Raw genomic sequence first — 16843 nt, 5'->3', positions numbered from 1 at the left:
ACCAGTGAGGAAATTGAAGCAGTAATCAAAAATCTCCCAAGACACAAAAGTCCAGGGCCAGATGGCTTCTCAGGGGAATTCCTTCAAACATTTAAAGAAGAAACAATACCTATTCTACTAAAGCTGTTCCGAAAGATAGAAAGGGATGGAATACTTCCAAACTTGTTCTATGGAATACTTCCAAACAGCATCACCTTAATTCCAAAACCAGACAAAGACCTCCACCAAAAAGGAGAATTAGAGATCAATATCCCTGATGAATACAGATGCAAAAATTCTCAACAAGATACTAGCCAATAGGATCCAACAGTACATTAAGAAGATCATTCACCATGACCAAGTGGGATTTATCCCCAGGATGCAAGGCTGGTTCAACACTCATAAAGTAATCAGTGTGATAGATCATACCAACAAGAGAAAAAACAAGATCCATATGATCCTCTCAATAGATACAGAGAAAGCATTTAACAAAATACAGCATCCATTCCTGATCAAAACTCTTCAGAGGGTAGGGATAGAGGGAATATTTCTCAGCATCTACAAAAAGCCCACAGCAAATATCATTCTCAATGGGGAAACACTAGGAGCCTTTCCCCTAAGATCAGGAACAAGACAGGGATGTCCACTCTCCCCACTGCTATTCAACATAGTACTAGAACTTCTAGCCTCAGCAATCAGGCAACAAAAAGAAATAAAAGTCATTAAAATTGGCAAAGAAGAAGTCAAACTCTCCCTCTTTGCAGATGACATGACACTGTACCAGAAAACCCAAAAGACTCCACCCCAAGATTGCTAGAACTCATACAGCAATTTGGCAGTGAGGCAGGATACAAAATCAATGCCCGGAAATCAGTGGCATTTCTATACACTAACAATAAAACTGAAGAAATGAAATTAAGGAGTCAATCCCATTTACAATTGCACTCAAAAAGCATAAGATACCTAGAAATAAACCCAACCAAAGAGGTAAAGGATCTATACCCTAAAGACTATAAAATACTTCTGAAAGAAATTGAGGAAGACACAAAGAGATGGAAAAATATTCCATCCTCATGGATTGAAAGAATTAATATTGTAAAAATTTCAATGCTACCCAGGGCAATTTACACATTTAATGCAATCCCTATGAAAATACTGTGGAGTTTCTTCACAGAGTTGGAACAAATCATCTTAAGATTTGTTTGGAATCAGAAAAGACCCCGAATAGCCGGGGAATATTGAAAAAGAAAGCCAGAGCCGGGGGCATCACAATGCCAGATTTCAAGCTGTACTACAAAGCTGTGATCATCAAGACAGTATGGTATTGGTACAAAAACAGACACATAGATCAATGGAACAGAATAGAGAACCCAGAAATGGGCCCTCAATTCTATGGGCAACTAATATTCGACAAAGCAGGAAAGACTATCCAGTGAAAAAAGGACAGTCTCTTCAATAAATGGTGCTGGGAAAATTGGAGAGCTATGTGCAGAGGAATGAAACTGAACCGTTCTCTTACACCATACACAAAAAGAAACTCAAAATGGGTGAAAGATCTAAAAGTGAGACAAGAATCCAGCAAAATCCTAGAGAACACAGGCAACACCCTTTTTGAACTTGGCCACAGCAACTTCTTGCAAGATAAATCTATAAAGGCAAGGGAAACAAAAGCAAAAATGAACTATTGGGACTTAATCAAGATAAAAAGCTTCTTGCACAGCAAAAGAAACAGTCAACAAAACTGAAAGACAACCTACAGAATGGGAGAAGATACTTGCAAATGACGTATCAGATAAAGGGCTAGTATCCAAGATCTATAAAGAACTTATTAAACTCAACAGCAAAGAAACAAACTATCAAATCATGAAATTACCAAAAAACATGAACAGAAATTTCACAGAGGAAGACATAGTCATGGCCAATAAGCACATGAGAAAATGCTCCGCATCACTTGCCATCAAGGAAATACAAATCAAAACCACAATGAGATACCACCTCACACCAGTGAGAATGGGGAAAATTAACCAGACAGGAAACAACAAATGTTGGAGAGGATGTGGAGAAATGGGAACCCTCTTGCCCTGTTGGTGGGAATGTGAACTGGAAAACATGTGGATGTTCCTCAAAGAGTTAAAAATAGAACTGCCCCATGACCCAGCAATTGCACTGCTGGGGATTTACCCCAAGGATACAGATGCAGTGAAACGCTGGAACACCTGCACCCCAATGTTTATAGCAGCAATGTCCACAATAGCCAAACTATGGAAGGAGCCTCAGTGTCCATCGACAGATGAATGGATAAAGAAGCTGTGTTCTATGTATACAATTGTATATTACTAAGCCATTAGAAACGACAAATACCCCCCATTTGCTTCAATGTGGATAGAACTGGAGGGTATTATGTTGAGTGAAGTAACTCAATCGGAGAAGGACAAACTTTATATGCTCTCATTCATTTGGGGAATATAAAAAATAGTGAAAGGGAATAAAAGGGAAAGGAGAGAAAATGAGTGGGAAATATCAGTGAGGGTGACAGAACATGAGAGACACCTAACTCTGGGAAACAAACAAGGGGTGATGGAAACGGAGGTGGGCAGGGGGTTGGGGTGACAGGTGACGGGCACTGAGGGGGGTACTTGACAGGATGAGCACTGGGTGTTATGCTATATGTTGGCATATCAAACTCCAATAAAAAAATATATACAAAAAAAAGAGAGAAAGAAAGAAAGTACCAAAGAAAGAGATTACTTCTGTTTGGGTGGTCAGGAGAAACTTCCTGGAAGGAACAATCTTGATGAAGAATGGGAAAAATCTGGCATTCTTCATCAAAATCGTTGGTGAGGACTGATATTCCAGGTATAAGGAAACCATGAACATAGCCCCCAGGGCAAGAATGTGTGGGTGTCCTTGGGAGTCACAGATGTGTGATACAGAGGAGGCAGGAAAAGGGGTTAGAGAGTCATTTTCAGTGTAATAAATGCCATGGTCTGGGGTAATGGACCATGGCATTTATTTTGCCATAGAGTCTGGAGTAATGGGCAACCATTGTCTTACTCTAGGCTTTGGAACAGGAAAAATGACATGACATGATCAGAGTAACATTCAATTTAGTGTAGCAAATATATTGAGTGACTATAATGTGCCTAGCCTTATGCTTGGGGTAATAGATACAGGCACACATTCTTGATATTGCCCTCAAGAACCTTCAAGTCTAGTAGGGGGTAGATATATGAACAGATCATGTCAATCAAAAGTAGTATTTTGAGCTAAAACAGATGAATGTACAAGAGGTTATAGGAGCCCAGAGAAAGTAATCTGAGGGCTAAGGAAGAGATTGATTTCTGTTATGAGTCTTGCAAGAAGAGTAATAATTATTTGGATAAAGAACAGAAGGAAGAATAGTCTGGACTATGAGAACACAGAGAGCAGATTCACAGGGCATCAACTGACACAGGACATGTAAAGATTGACAGCAGAGCCGTTTTATTAGCTTAGTCAGTGGGAGGCAGAGAACGGGTAGGGAAAGACGAGGGTGTTGAGGGGGTAGGGATGTCCTTTGGAAACCTTTTTCAGGGTAGAGGCAGGGAAACCAGAAGACTACCACAGGGTCACATCCTACGATAGCGTTACATTTAGGAGGCATGACTCAAACAGAAATTCCAAACTTTACGCACGACTCCCAAACACTTAGGGGAATCCAGGTACATCCTGCCTGACAACTCTTATTAATGCCCTGTTATTTCTTAATAGTAAGCATTCTCAGAACTCCCAGGAGCCTTCCAGTGTCCAGAAGGACCCTCTCCTCATCTACAGAGTTCCATTCCCACCACCTTGGTCTTTCAATCCCTGTTCTCTTTTCTGCCACACCCGTAGGTTTCATCCTTCCTTCGAGTTCTGCCCCCACTCCGCATCTTCACACGTGAGTTTTACTCTCCCTTTCCTCTGCAAACAGGACTTGATGATATGAGAGCAAGAGGGCTACATTTTGATTTGGGTTGTGCAGGGACAGTGGAAACGTCTAAACTTGAATATGTTAATATTTGGGGCCAGTAGCAATAAGACATAAGATGATCAAAAAGGGTTAGGGATATGGCAGTATGATGGAATAGAAGACACAGAAGTGAGATAACTTTTAGAAACATACTCTCACAGCCTGACTACTAACTACATGTGGAATGGAGGCAGAGAGAAGTTGTTTGATAGTTTGGGTGTACATAATAAATAACAGCAGTGTGATATTATTCACAATGGTGGGGATCCAAAAAGAGGGGCATACTTAAGAAGTAGGAGTAGAAGATGATAAATTTGACTTTGTATATGCCCTTTGTATATGTATTTGAGCCTATGGTGTCAGCAAGATATTCAAGCCATATTTAGCAAGCATAGTACTTTAACTTGATGCAATATGCTAGCAGTCTCCAAACCTCTGTGCATTCATCAATCACCCTTGGAAAACAACATACTATGATCCTTTCTTGGAGATAGATTATCCACTGATAAATCCTGTAGTAACTAAACCCATCTAACTTAACTTCATTTCCAATGCACCACCCATTTTTTCCCCCAGAATTAACATCATTGTGAATGTTATTTTCAAGAAACCATATTTTAAGAAATTATCATTACGCCATTAAGGAGCTGTAATTAGGGGATGATTAAGATAGACTTTGATGGGGCGGAGGGAGTTTTTATTTGCATGGAAGTGAGAGTTGAAGGATTATGAACTGATGAATCACTCTGAGTGAAAAGAGAAGAAAGTTTGCAGAAAGAGCCTCTATAAACACCGTTTGATGCCTGAAGTGGCATGTAGAGAATATAATTTGGAGAGGTAGCAAATTGTGGTAGCAAAAGCATGGATCAGAGCTGACGTGTGACAAGAGATCTAATCTCTAATATTCAGTTTTCCTACTTGAAAAATGATGCCCACTTTTTGGATTGTTTTGAGATTTAAAATACAAAATATATGAAACACAGTAGATACAGAATCTATTCTCAAGAAACCTTATTATTAATATTTTCATTTAAATCTTCTTGATGAGTTAAGTAAAGCTTTCATGATCACACTGCTATATTAAAACCTGAACTTTGAGCAGTTACATGGCAGAAATCTCTGTTGTTGATATCAATACACTAATACAAGAAAGCAATACCAGTTCAGACAAGCCTGGACCAGGATCAGTGTGGTACAGGAGTAGAATCTGCAGAACCTAGGCAGTGGAAGAGACACCAGAAGAATTTCCTGAAGGCATCTGTGACTATGTTTTGTTTTGTTTTGTTTTCTATCAGCTTTTCATGAAGAGATGCTGGAAGCTAATATCAGAACCATAGTGAGCAGTCCTTTAAAAAATTCTGAGCTAAACCCACCCTGGGCAAATGGCTATAGGTATCAATCTGGCATGAGGAGACATCCTCTGACAATAGTCATTATCTGGCACCCTCAGGACAGACTGGGGTGAGACTGGAGGGAGGCATCTGCAATAGAATACTAAGCTAATTAGATATACTGCTGTCTGAATATGTCACCATGTCACAAATGCAGGCCTTAATCATTTTCACTCTTGGTCAATTGAGCATATAAGGCCAAAAGAGATTCTGAAGTCAGAGCTAAAAGCTCTGCTAACTGCCACAGCAGATTAGCTTTTCCCTATCCCAGGAAAAAAAAAATCAGTTACCATGATTTATCCAGATTAGTTTATTTCAAATATCAAAGGGATGATGATCAGAATTTATTCAGCAGTCTTTTCTGCAGCACTTCTGGACTGCAGCCCCTCAGATCTCAGATAAGATAATCTTTGTTGTTGTTCAGATTGGCTGTTTAACATGACTGGCCAATGTTTTTTTGTTTTGTTTTGTTTTTTGTTTTGTTTTTTTGTTTTGTTTTGTTTTGTTTTGTTTTAGAGTGAGAGACATAGGCAGAGAGAGAAGCAGGCTCCATGCAGGAAGTCCCACATGGGACTCAATCTCGGGTCTCCAGGATCATGCCCTGGGCCAAAGACAGGTGCCAAATCACTGAGCAACCCAGGCATCCCTGGCCAATGTTCTTAATCAAGAAGTCATCCCCCAGCGCCCAAGGTAGGGATAGAGGAAATCACTGAAAGGAAGGTGAGTGAGTGAGTCTTCTAGGAGGCATGTAACGTGTCAGGATTGTTTAGATTCTTGGGAAGGGAGAGAGCCAGGGTGACAAACTGGCTTATATGTGTGAACACATAAGGAAGGATCTTGTGGCAGGAAATGTTCATTAGTTGTTCTCTGAGTGAAAATAGGCTTAAGTGTCAATGAAATATACCCTGGAAGTTCATAGAGTCTCTTTCGGGAGTACTTACAGGATAAATGAGCAGTTCTGTATCTTTTATGGTCACCTGTCTAAAAATCACAAGACTAGGGCAGAATGAAAAAAAATATATATATATAATATATAATATATATTATATATATATATATTACAGTGCTACTTGAAATGTCCAAAATTGGCAGCATCAGCATCACCTAAATCTAGCATCATCCAGAAGTACAAATTCTCAGGTTGCACCCTAGCTTTTGCAGAAATCAAAATCTCCAGGCAATTTGTTTTTAAAAGTTTTCTGAGTAATTCTTGATACCCTGAAGTTTAAGTAGCACTGCTCTAGGCCTGTATTCGACATGCCAAACCTTTCCACTTCCACTCATTCACTAAATGAGCCTGGTTTTCTTGTCTTTCTACTCTTAGTTTCTTGTTCTCTTATCCTGTTGGTACCTGATTAAACTGTATGGCTATACATAACACATAGGTTTTATAATTTTTACCATCAGTATAAATTAGAATTCTATTGAGGGAAAGCAACTTTGTAGAAACAGTAAAAATACTGAGTAAAAAATCGCCTTGTGATTTGGTTTCAGTACAAAGACAATAGTAACAACTTCTGAAAAATTACTGTTCATTCCCAGGAAAACTGTGATATAAATTAAGGAATTAAAAAAAGGAGAAAAACACTCACATGGGCTGTAAGTTGCTCCTGGGAAGTTTTCAATTCAGCTTGTAATTTCTCAATATGCTGAAAAGGGAAAAGTTTAGAAACAAAGAGTATAACTCGTCCTTTTACATATTCAAAGTATTCCAGATATAAATAGATACCAGTTCTCAAAACCTGTGAATGGCAGCACTATCTTGGCTAGATGCTTTTGAAATTGTCATTGAGAAATCCTTGCTACTACTCCTATTTTTCTTCCAATCTATTGAAGAGCCCAAGAACAAAGGACACAAATATGTTAAGATTTAGAAAATTAGTTGGAAGATAATGTTTGCTTGATGTACTGAAGGGAATGCTAACCTTCCTTGTATATACATATATAGGATCATATGGTTTTAGAACTGCCTTTAGAATATGTGGATATGTTTTTGTGTGAACATATATATACCAAAGGCAGATACAAACACTTTTGAGTTGAACGAGAAAAAAAATTATATAAATGCCTAGAGATTCTGAGATTAATAACCTCTTGTAATTGGTTAAAGCATATGACAAATTTTCTGCTCCCTTCTTTTACTACACAGAAATAAACTATTCCTTGATTGAGTTCAACCTTAAAAACAAAGAAACATCTGGATAGTTAATGCCACTTACTAATTAAGTAGAATATTTAGCTAATATGGTTCAAAAGGATACATATCAAACAAACTTTTAAAAAATCACAAAATTAATTTTTGTATGTGAATATTCATCAGGGAATTCAATTATATTTAGCAAACACAAATATTATTTGCCATCTTGAACTTAAATATGAACTCCCAACCCAGCCAGAAAGAACTGCAGTATTGTCAATTCATATAAATTTAGGTAGTCTTTTAAGATAAAGATTATTTTTTCTTCTACAACATACCTGGTCTTTTGCAAGAACTATTTTTTGGTATGATTCCCCACTGTCTTCCTTATGGTCCAGAGCCTGCAGTTTTCCCTCCAGCCAGGAAACTTGCTCAAGCAGTTTTGATTTTGTTCCTTCAGAGGCTGCAAGCTAAAGACATTTCTTGTAAGGGCATACAAATTTTAAAACTCCTTTTAAAAGTTTAATTAATAAATATATTGCCTACCACTGGTATCTATTAAACATGAATATATCTTCTGGAATATCCTTCATAGCTGACAAAGATTAGTGTAGAGAGATAAGGAAATAAGGTTGATTTTATTTTTATTAATAAAGATCTTTCTGGGCAAGAGATGAAACTACATAGTTACAACAGGCAGAGCGATTTTTAGTGCAACAAGCTCAACACTCATCTTTCTTATGTTTTAAGATTGTACTTTATTTGTGCAGCTGAAATCTGAATTGCAGTTTATAAACTGTTCTTGAAACTTAACTTTTGGGGGACTACAGCTCTTTCCTATAGAGTAGAAATTCTGAGTCCTTTGAATGTTAACCATATAAGCAGCTAAAGGGAAATGCAGGAATTTCAAGTTAAAGTCTGATCCAAGACACATCTGCCAAACCATGACCAGAAAATGTCTACAGATGACGGTCTTTGTTTTACTGTTTGTGGATTGCTCTTGAGCAAAGGGTAGTTTGATAATGCCTCGTTCCTAACTCCCTTGGAGAGCCTCTGGACTAGCATTTCCTTTCATTCAGACAGTTTATTGTGCATTTTCTCTATAGCTCAGCAACAATTCTAAAAGAGTCTCTGAAAAGGGACACACACCTTGTATTCATTCCAGTTCCCAGTGTGTCCTTGGAGGCATGAATTATCTTTAAGTATCTCTTTCATTTTATTCCAAGTATTGTTGTGAAGCATACTGTCTCATCTTGAAAGGTACAGCAAGTTTTTAAGGACAATTTATCAAATGGGAAAGCATGAAGAGGTTGGTCTCCACGGAAATAAGTTGGGCACAGCATATATAGGCTGGCATCGATCCAAATCCACTCATCCTCACACTCATTCACTTAACAATTAGTTGTTTACTTGGCACTCTCCACAGCCATTGTGTTATGCACTGGAGATTACAAAAGCACAATGTGGAGGGCCAGAGGGGACAAATATGTCATGAACTGTTGGCTACAGCTTTCAGCTCTCCGTGACACAGGACACCTGTAGTGCTCCTCTTGGATGGTGATGCATTTAACTCTTGAGTACATAGTAGTTTAGAGATGTAGCCTGGTTTTTGTAGGCACTCTTCTAGTGTATTCCACAGTATAGTATAATGGCTAAAAACACAGACTCTTGAGTCAGACCCTATGGGTAAACATCTCATTTTCCTCCTTACTATCTCTGGGATCTAGGCAAATTTCTCAGTCCCTCTGGGCTTGATTTTCCAATCTGTAAATAGGAGTGGAGATGTAAAGAATAGTACTTACCTCACAGGTTTGTTTTGAGGATTACATGAGTTTATGCAAGAAAAATACTTAGAATAATGCTTGAAACATATCCTGTACCTATTATTTTTATACTTTCTTCTACCTACCTCCTCTAGGTTACAGTAAGTATTGATAGGGGTTTTATTCAAACATTTATTATTTATCAAATTATACAACAAAGTATCTGAAGACATCACAGAGGTTTTGAGCCAGTTACTCTAAACTCAAATTGTATTTGGTTCACTTACTTCCTGTGACCTCTCTAGTGTTCAGGGAAAAGGCCTCTCTAGATCTGGTATTTCTTCCTTTCAAATATAGTTTTTCTCAGACTGGCCTATTTTGTTCCCATATCCTACCTGACCTGTCATTCAGTCAGTCACTATTTGGTTGTATTTCTTTGAAATCTACCTTCTATTGTTTTCAGGCATTTATTCATCCTTTCAACAGATATTCACTTATTCACTCATTTGTTAAAGAAATATATCGAGTGCTTATCACATGTAAAACTTTAGAGGTAACACATGAGAGTGGTATTGCTTATGTGCTCAAAAAACTCACACTTTACCCAGAAAGGCAGACAATTTTAGAATTATTACATAATATGAAAGTATATAGGTGAATAACAATAATGACAATAATAATTCACTGGGTACTAATTACCTATCAAGCCCTCTGCAGAACCTTTTGTTTTCACTTTTATTTATCTCAATTCAGCTTCCTACCCATTTTGCAGATGAGGGAATTCATTAATTTCAGCAAAGTTGCATAACTTGCCCAAGGAGATAGCAAGTGAGTGTTGGAATCCAAGCTTTCAGCAGTGGACATTGAGTCTTATTCCCTAAACCTAAATTTGACCTCAGCTCCTAAAGTGAGGCCTGAGAATCATGAAAATCCCATCCTCTTTGCTGCTGATTGGTTCAGGAATCAAGGTTTAGTGGTGCCTGGGTGGCTCAGTAGGTTAAGAGTCAGCCTTCGGCTCAGGTCATGATCCCAGAGTCCTAGGATTGAGCCCAGGATTAGGCTCCCTGTTCAGCGGGGAGTCTGCTTCTCTCTCTACCCCTCACCTTGCTCGTGCTCTATCACTTTCTCTCTCTCTCTAAAATAAATTTAAAAAAAGAAAAGGAATCAAGTCTAACCAAATTAGAGTCTGACTTTTCTTTTGCCACAGTTATTCTATGAGAAGAAATTATCTAATTTGGACCTTTCACACTCCACAGGAGGAATTTTGATGATTTGGAGCATTCTGTCTCACCTACCAGATATGAATGCTACTGTAGTGATCCTATAAACATCCAGGAAACCAGTATATGATGAAGCAACAGTCTGAATGGAAGAGTAGACAACATTATTGAAATGTACTATCAAATAATCTTGAAGCATAATCTTGACCTTAGACTCACACAGAGTAAGCTAATAAGTTTCCTTATTGTTTAGAAATTGAATTTTCCATTACTTGTCTACCATAAGCATTCAACTGATACACTGTCTGATTCCAAAGTCCCATGCTCTTGACCACAAATGATTAAAGTCTATGGAACAACACCAGTCATTAACACTTATTTGGTAGCTATACCATACCATGCATTCTGCTGGAAACTATCTATACTTACCTTAGTTCATTGCTCAAGACTCTATAAGGAGTTTTGTTTATATTTTTTGTTAATCATCACCATTGTAAAGAATGGGAAACTAGATGCTTTTACAGATGAATTGGCTTGCCCTTAACTAATAAGAAGACGTTGGATTTGAATTTACATTTGTCTGCCTCCAACTCTGCGTTCTATATTATATCCAGACCCTAACTCTAAAGCTGCCTACAAAGATGAGGCCTGTGATTTTTTCCCCTGCTAACTGCATGATCTTCAGCATTCTTTCTCAGCATGTTTACCTATTTACCTGAAATAAATTTATTTTCTTTTATTCTAAGATCTGAGAAGTCTGTCCTAACATCTTGCTTCTTAAATTTTTTTTGTAAATTTTTATTTATTTATGATAGTCACAGAGAGAGAGAGAGAGAGAGGCAGAGACATAGGCAGAGGGAGAAGCAGGCTCCATGCCCCGGGAGCCCGACGTGGGATTCGATCCCGGGTCTCCAGGATCTCGCCCTGGGCCAAAGGCAGGCGCTAAACCACTGCGCCACCCAGGGATCCTCCATCTTGCTTCTTTAAAAAAAAAAAGATTTTATTTTATTCATAAGAAGCACAGAGAGAGGCAGAGACATAGAGGGAGATGCGGGACTCAATCCCAAGACCCAGGATCATGCTCTGAGCCAAAGACAGATGCTCAACCACTGAGCCACCAGGCATCCCTCTTGCTTCTTTTTTTTATAGACATCAACACCATCTTTTTCTTTTCTTTCTATAAGGACCTCTATCTGAACACCCCTTTGAATCAGATATATTTACCTCGAGCTTAGCTTTATTCTAAGAAACCTTGGCTTGGAGTCAAGAGATCTATGTTTTAGTCTCAAACCTACAACTCACTGCCACTTGGACCTTGGTCCCATAATAGGATTTTACATGCTACTTTGCTCTATTTTTATAGGATATTTCTCTAGTCATATGTGTTCAAATTAGATTGTAATTTCCCAGAAGGATGAGTGGAGGATTCTGTCAGAACTCACAAGACACAGTCAAATTGGCTGGGAACAATATTTGCTAAGATCATTCTATTTATTAAGTTTTTAAACTTAATTCTCATATGTATATGTCATCACCTCACAATAGCAGGACAAAGGGATCTTATTTTTTCTTCCAAATATGGATAAACTGGGAGCAAGAACTAATAAATTTCTAGTTGTGTTCCATTCTATAATGAGGAAACTGTTTATCAGCATAAGACGATATTCTCTGAGCTCTCTTTGAAAATAGACCATCAGATAAGTCTGATAATCCAAAAGGATAGAAGAGAAAAGAGATGGGAGGAAAATTAAATAAAGTAAAAGTTACACATCAGAATTTTGTTTTGTTTTGTTTTTAATTTAAGAACTGCCTGAAAGACTGTGCTCTATTGCTGAGTCACAAGATGTTAGTTGCTATTTTGAATTCACTCCATTATTTTGATGGAGGGTTTAGAACTTTTTAAAGTCTAATTTTCAATTCAGGAAGCTTTCAAGAATGCTGCCTAAATTCAAATTCAAATTGTGACATAGAAAAAAAGGCATCAAAATAAGTAAGAGGAAATCCAAGGTAGCCATACAAGATGTCATAATTGAATTTTAAAACTCTGAGGACCTTGGGCATTGCTTCTTTTTTCTTTCTTTTCTTTTTTTCATAAGAACTACTTGGTTTTACAGAGTAATTGTTTTGGGGAGAATAAAAACAAGTTTAGTTCAATTAGTGTTAGTATCTGCTTACAAAAAGAGAGTAGAAATATAGCTATTCTTTAAATGACCAATTTCCATGTGTCCTAATTAGCCACTTTTGCTGGAAGATAGATTCACATGATGTTGGAAGGCTAATGTTCTACTTCTGACTCTTTGACAAGCAAATACCTTTCTTTTCTGCCTGTGATTTTAACAATTTGGAGGGAAGAAATGACTTAAAAAGTATAAATGATATTTGTCTTAAGAATTACATAAAACAAAGAGGGAACTTCCATATTATACCTTTGAGGCTGTGTAAATCCACTTGAAAGATCAACTTTCAATATTTATCCCAATGTTCAATAAAAGATCATTATAAAAGTACTGTAATACAGTTAAAAGTTAAAGAAAGGTAAATTTTATCCATTGTATGGTTTATTGATGGAATCAGTAAAGGGCACTAATATATTTTATAATTGTATTCAAGATAGCAGCTAAAGCAAAACAACCTAGACTTCACAGAAGATGGCAGAGTAGGAAGTTCCAGGAATAGGTCCTTTCACTTATGTAACTATTGAGCTGGCAAGAACTATCAGAAGCAACCATTTCAGAATTCTGGGGTCTAGTAGAATACCTGCAGTATCCAGGAAAGTACTCGATGAAGAAAGAGACTGGCATTCAGGGAAATCTCTGTCAAGTCATCTGGCTAACTACAGAAATAATGGAACAGGAGACTTTGGTGACCATGCATGACAAGAAATATAATCTTTGGAAAAGTAAATAAATATACAGCTGCAGTCCTCAACAAGCAACAACAGCAATTCTTGGGGAAAGTTCAGAGAAGAATCTGATTTTCAGAGTTATCACACTACAGTATTCAAAATGTCTAGTTCTCAGCAAAACTTACCAAGCTTACAAAGTAAAGTACAGTGCATTTATCAAACAGACACACACACACCTTGATTAAAACTGTACCTGAACAAACTCAGGCATTGTACTTCTGGACTTATTGGAAAAATACTTTAAATGGAGCTATGTTAAATATGCTCAGAGAGCTGAGAGAAACCATGGTAGGGGGAGTAAAGGAAATCAGAAGAATGACTTATAAGCAGATAGAAGACAGGAATAAAGTAATAGAAATTATAAAAAGAAACCAAGTAGAAATTCTGAAATTGAAAAGCAAAATAGTTAAAAATGAAAAATTCACTAGAACAATTTAAAAGCAGGCAGATGAAAGAATCAGTAAACTTGAAGAATCAGCAAACTAGAGTAGCTGGTTTCCCAGTCTGAGGAGCAGAAAGAAAAAAGAATAAAGAGAAATGAACATAACTAAGAAACCTATGAGACACTGCAAGTCATACTAACATACACATTATAAAAGCAAATAACTGAAAAGATACAAAAATACCAAAGTAATCAAAATGATATACTGGGAAAAATCAAACACAAAAGGCTGTAGCATTGGAAGAATTGAGGAACAAAACGATGTAAGATATATAGAAAACAAATAGCAAAATGGGAGAAGTACATATTTCATCCTCAGTACTTTAAAATCAATGGTTTAGGGGTTTCTGGGTGGCTCAGTTGGTGAGCTTCCTACTCTTGATTTTGGCTCATGTCATGATCTTGATTCCTGATCTTGAGCCCCAAGTCAGGCTCTGTGCTCAGCATAGAGTTTGCTTGCCCCTCTCCCCCTATACTCTTCCTCCCACTCTCTCTCTCTAAAATAAATACAGTCTTTTAAAAAATAAATAAAAATAAGTGGTTTAGACTTGCCAATTAAAAGACAGACTTGTGGAACGGATAAAAAATATAATCCAACTATAAGCTGCTTATAAGAGACTGACTTCAGACTTAAAGAAACAAATAGGTGGAAAGTGAAAAAAGATGAAATAAGATATTCCATGTAAATAATAACCAGAAGAGAGTTAGAGTGACAGATAAAATAGATGCTAAGTCAAAATTAGTACCAAATATGAGGAAGGGTATTACATATTGATAAAAGTGTCAATTCATCAAAATTATAAACATACATGTACCAAACAAAAGAACCCCTTCACACACATATATGAAAAAATGACAAAATTTAAGGGCAAAATTAGTGGCAATAAAAGTAATAGAGTAGTTAGGGAACTCAATACCCCACTCTTAATAATGGATAGAACATCTAGACAGAAGATCAGTAAGGAAATGGACTTGAACAACACTTCAAACTAAGTAAACCTAACAGACATATAGGGTAGTTCAGCCAACATCAGCAGAATACTCCTTCTGCCCAATTGCACAAGGAACATTCTCCAGGATAGAGCACATGTTAGACCATCTGTTAAAAGGATCAAAATGATAAAAAAAAAAAAAACTACCTTCTCCAACAAGAATGGAATGAAGCTAGAAATCAATAACAAAAGAAAAACTGGAAACCTTGAAGATGAACAGAAATAAAACAACACATTCTTAAAAGAATAAATGACTCAGAGAAGAAATCACAAGAGAAATTAGAAAGTCCTCAGAGACAAATGAAAAGAAGAACACAACATACCAAAACTTAGGGGATGCACCAAAAGCAGTACCAAAGGGAAATTTATAGTTGAAAACACCTCCATTTAGAAGAAATGTCAAATCAACAATTTAACTAAACACCTTGAAGAAAAAGAACAGACTAAACCCAAAGCCAATAGAAAGAATAAAAGATAAAGACTAAGCAGAGATCAACAAAATAAAGAATTGAAAAACAATAGAATTGGTGAAACCAAAAGTTGTTTCTTGAAAATAATCCACAAAGTTGACAAATCTTTAGCTTTACTGACTTTTTTTAAGAAGAGAGCAAAGGCAAAAATAACTGAAAAGTAAAAGTGGAGACATTTCTATCAACCTTCTAGAAATTAAAAAGATTAAGAAAAAATGCTAGGAACAGTGGGATGCCAGCAAATTAGATTATCCAGGTGAAATGGAAACATTCTTAGAAATACACAAATTATCAAAACTGAGTTAAGGAAGAGTAAGAAAACTCAACTGATGTACAGGAGAGTGAATCAGTCTAACAAACATAAGGAAGAGCTTACTGAGAAAATGCAGTAATAAATATAGCTTATTGTGCAACCACAGTTTAACTGTAGACTTTTCACTCAGGGTGTATTTCTTTGCAATTTTTCAAGATATCATACATTTCACTTCCTTCACTGATGTGTGACTTTATAAATCTACTTTTGTAATTTTGGTTAATAACTGTAAGAATAAAACCATATGATGATTGTCCTTCTCTGATTGACTTATCTCACTCAGGATAATACCCTCCAGTTCCATCCACATCGAAGCCAAGAGTGGGTATTTGTCTCTTCTAATGGCTGAGTAATCATCATATGGTTTCACTCATACGGGAAATACAAGAAATAGTGAAAGGAATTATAAGGGAAAGGAATGGAAATGAGTAGGAAAAATTAGAGAAGAAGACAAACCATGAGAGACTCCTAACTCTGGGAAACAAACAAAGGATTGCAGAAGGGGAGGTGGGTGGGAGGATGGGGTATCTAGGGGATGGGCAATGAAGAGGGCACTTGATGGGATGAGCACTGGGTGTTATACTATATTTTGACAAATCGAATTTAAATTTTTAAAAATGTTAAACTAATAAATAAAAAAAAAAATAACTGTAAGACTAAAATTGGAAATGTTTCCTGATTCCAAAAGAAAAAAGACAGATAAAGAAGAAAGTTCAAGAGCATTGCACTAGTCAATGCAATTCAAAACTACAATGAGATTCCACTTCACGGCCACCATGATGGCTACAATTTTAAAAAATGAAAAATAAAAAGTGTTGGTGAAAATATGGAGAAATAGGAACCTGTGCATTGCTATTAGGAGTGCAAAATAGTGCAGCTGTTATGGGAAACAGTTTGGTGGTTCATCAAAAAGTTAAAATTACCATATGACCTAACAATTCCACTCCTCGGTATGCACCCAAAAGAAATGAAAGCATCTATGCACCCAGAAACTTGTATATAAATGCTCATAGCAACATTTTTCATAATAGCTTAAAAATGGAAACCAAACGTCCCTCAACAGATGAATGAATAAAAGAATTGCATTATTACATATAATGAATATTATCCAACCTTAAAAGGAATGAAGTACTGATATTTGCTATAACTTGGATGAACTACAGAAACATCAGGCTAAGTAAAAGAAGCCAGACACAAAAAGGTCACATATTGTATGGTTCTCTTCATACAAAATATCCAG

At 36.8% G+C, this 16843-nt stretch overlaps 1 protein-coding gene across 11 annotated transcripts in view; it reads right to left on the bottom strand.

The window, feature by feature from the left end:
• CCDC192 (coiled-coil domain containing 192) overlaps positions 1 to 16843 on the bottom strand; it is a 215738-nt gene that overhangs the window by 150379 nt on the left and 48516 nt on the right. For all 11 annotated transcript variants that reach the window (XM_072840859.1, XM_072840863.1, XM_072840860.1 and 8 more), the window contains 2 exons: positions 7837 to 7968; positions 6954 to 7010 (listed from right to left, as the gene is read on the bottom strand). In XM_072840859.1, coding sequence (XP_072696960.1) covers positions 6954 to 7010; positions 7837 to 7968 — 189 coding nt within the window. The remainder of the gene's footprint in view (positions 1 to 6953; positions 7011 to 7836; positions 7969 to 16843) is intronic.

Source organism: Canis lupus, chromosome 10, assembly GCF_048164855.1.
Source record: "Canis lupus baileyi chromosome 10, mCanLup2.hap1, whole genome shotgun sequence".
Classification (NCBI taxonomy): Eukaryota; Metazoa; Chordata; class Mammalia; order Carnivora; family Canidae; genus Canis; species Canis lupus.
This window is presented reverse-complemented; position numbering and strand designations above follow the sequence as displayed.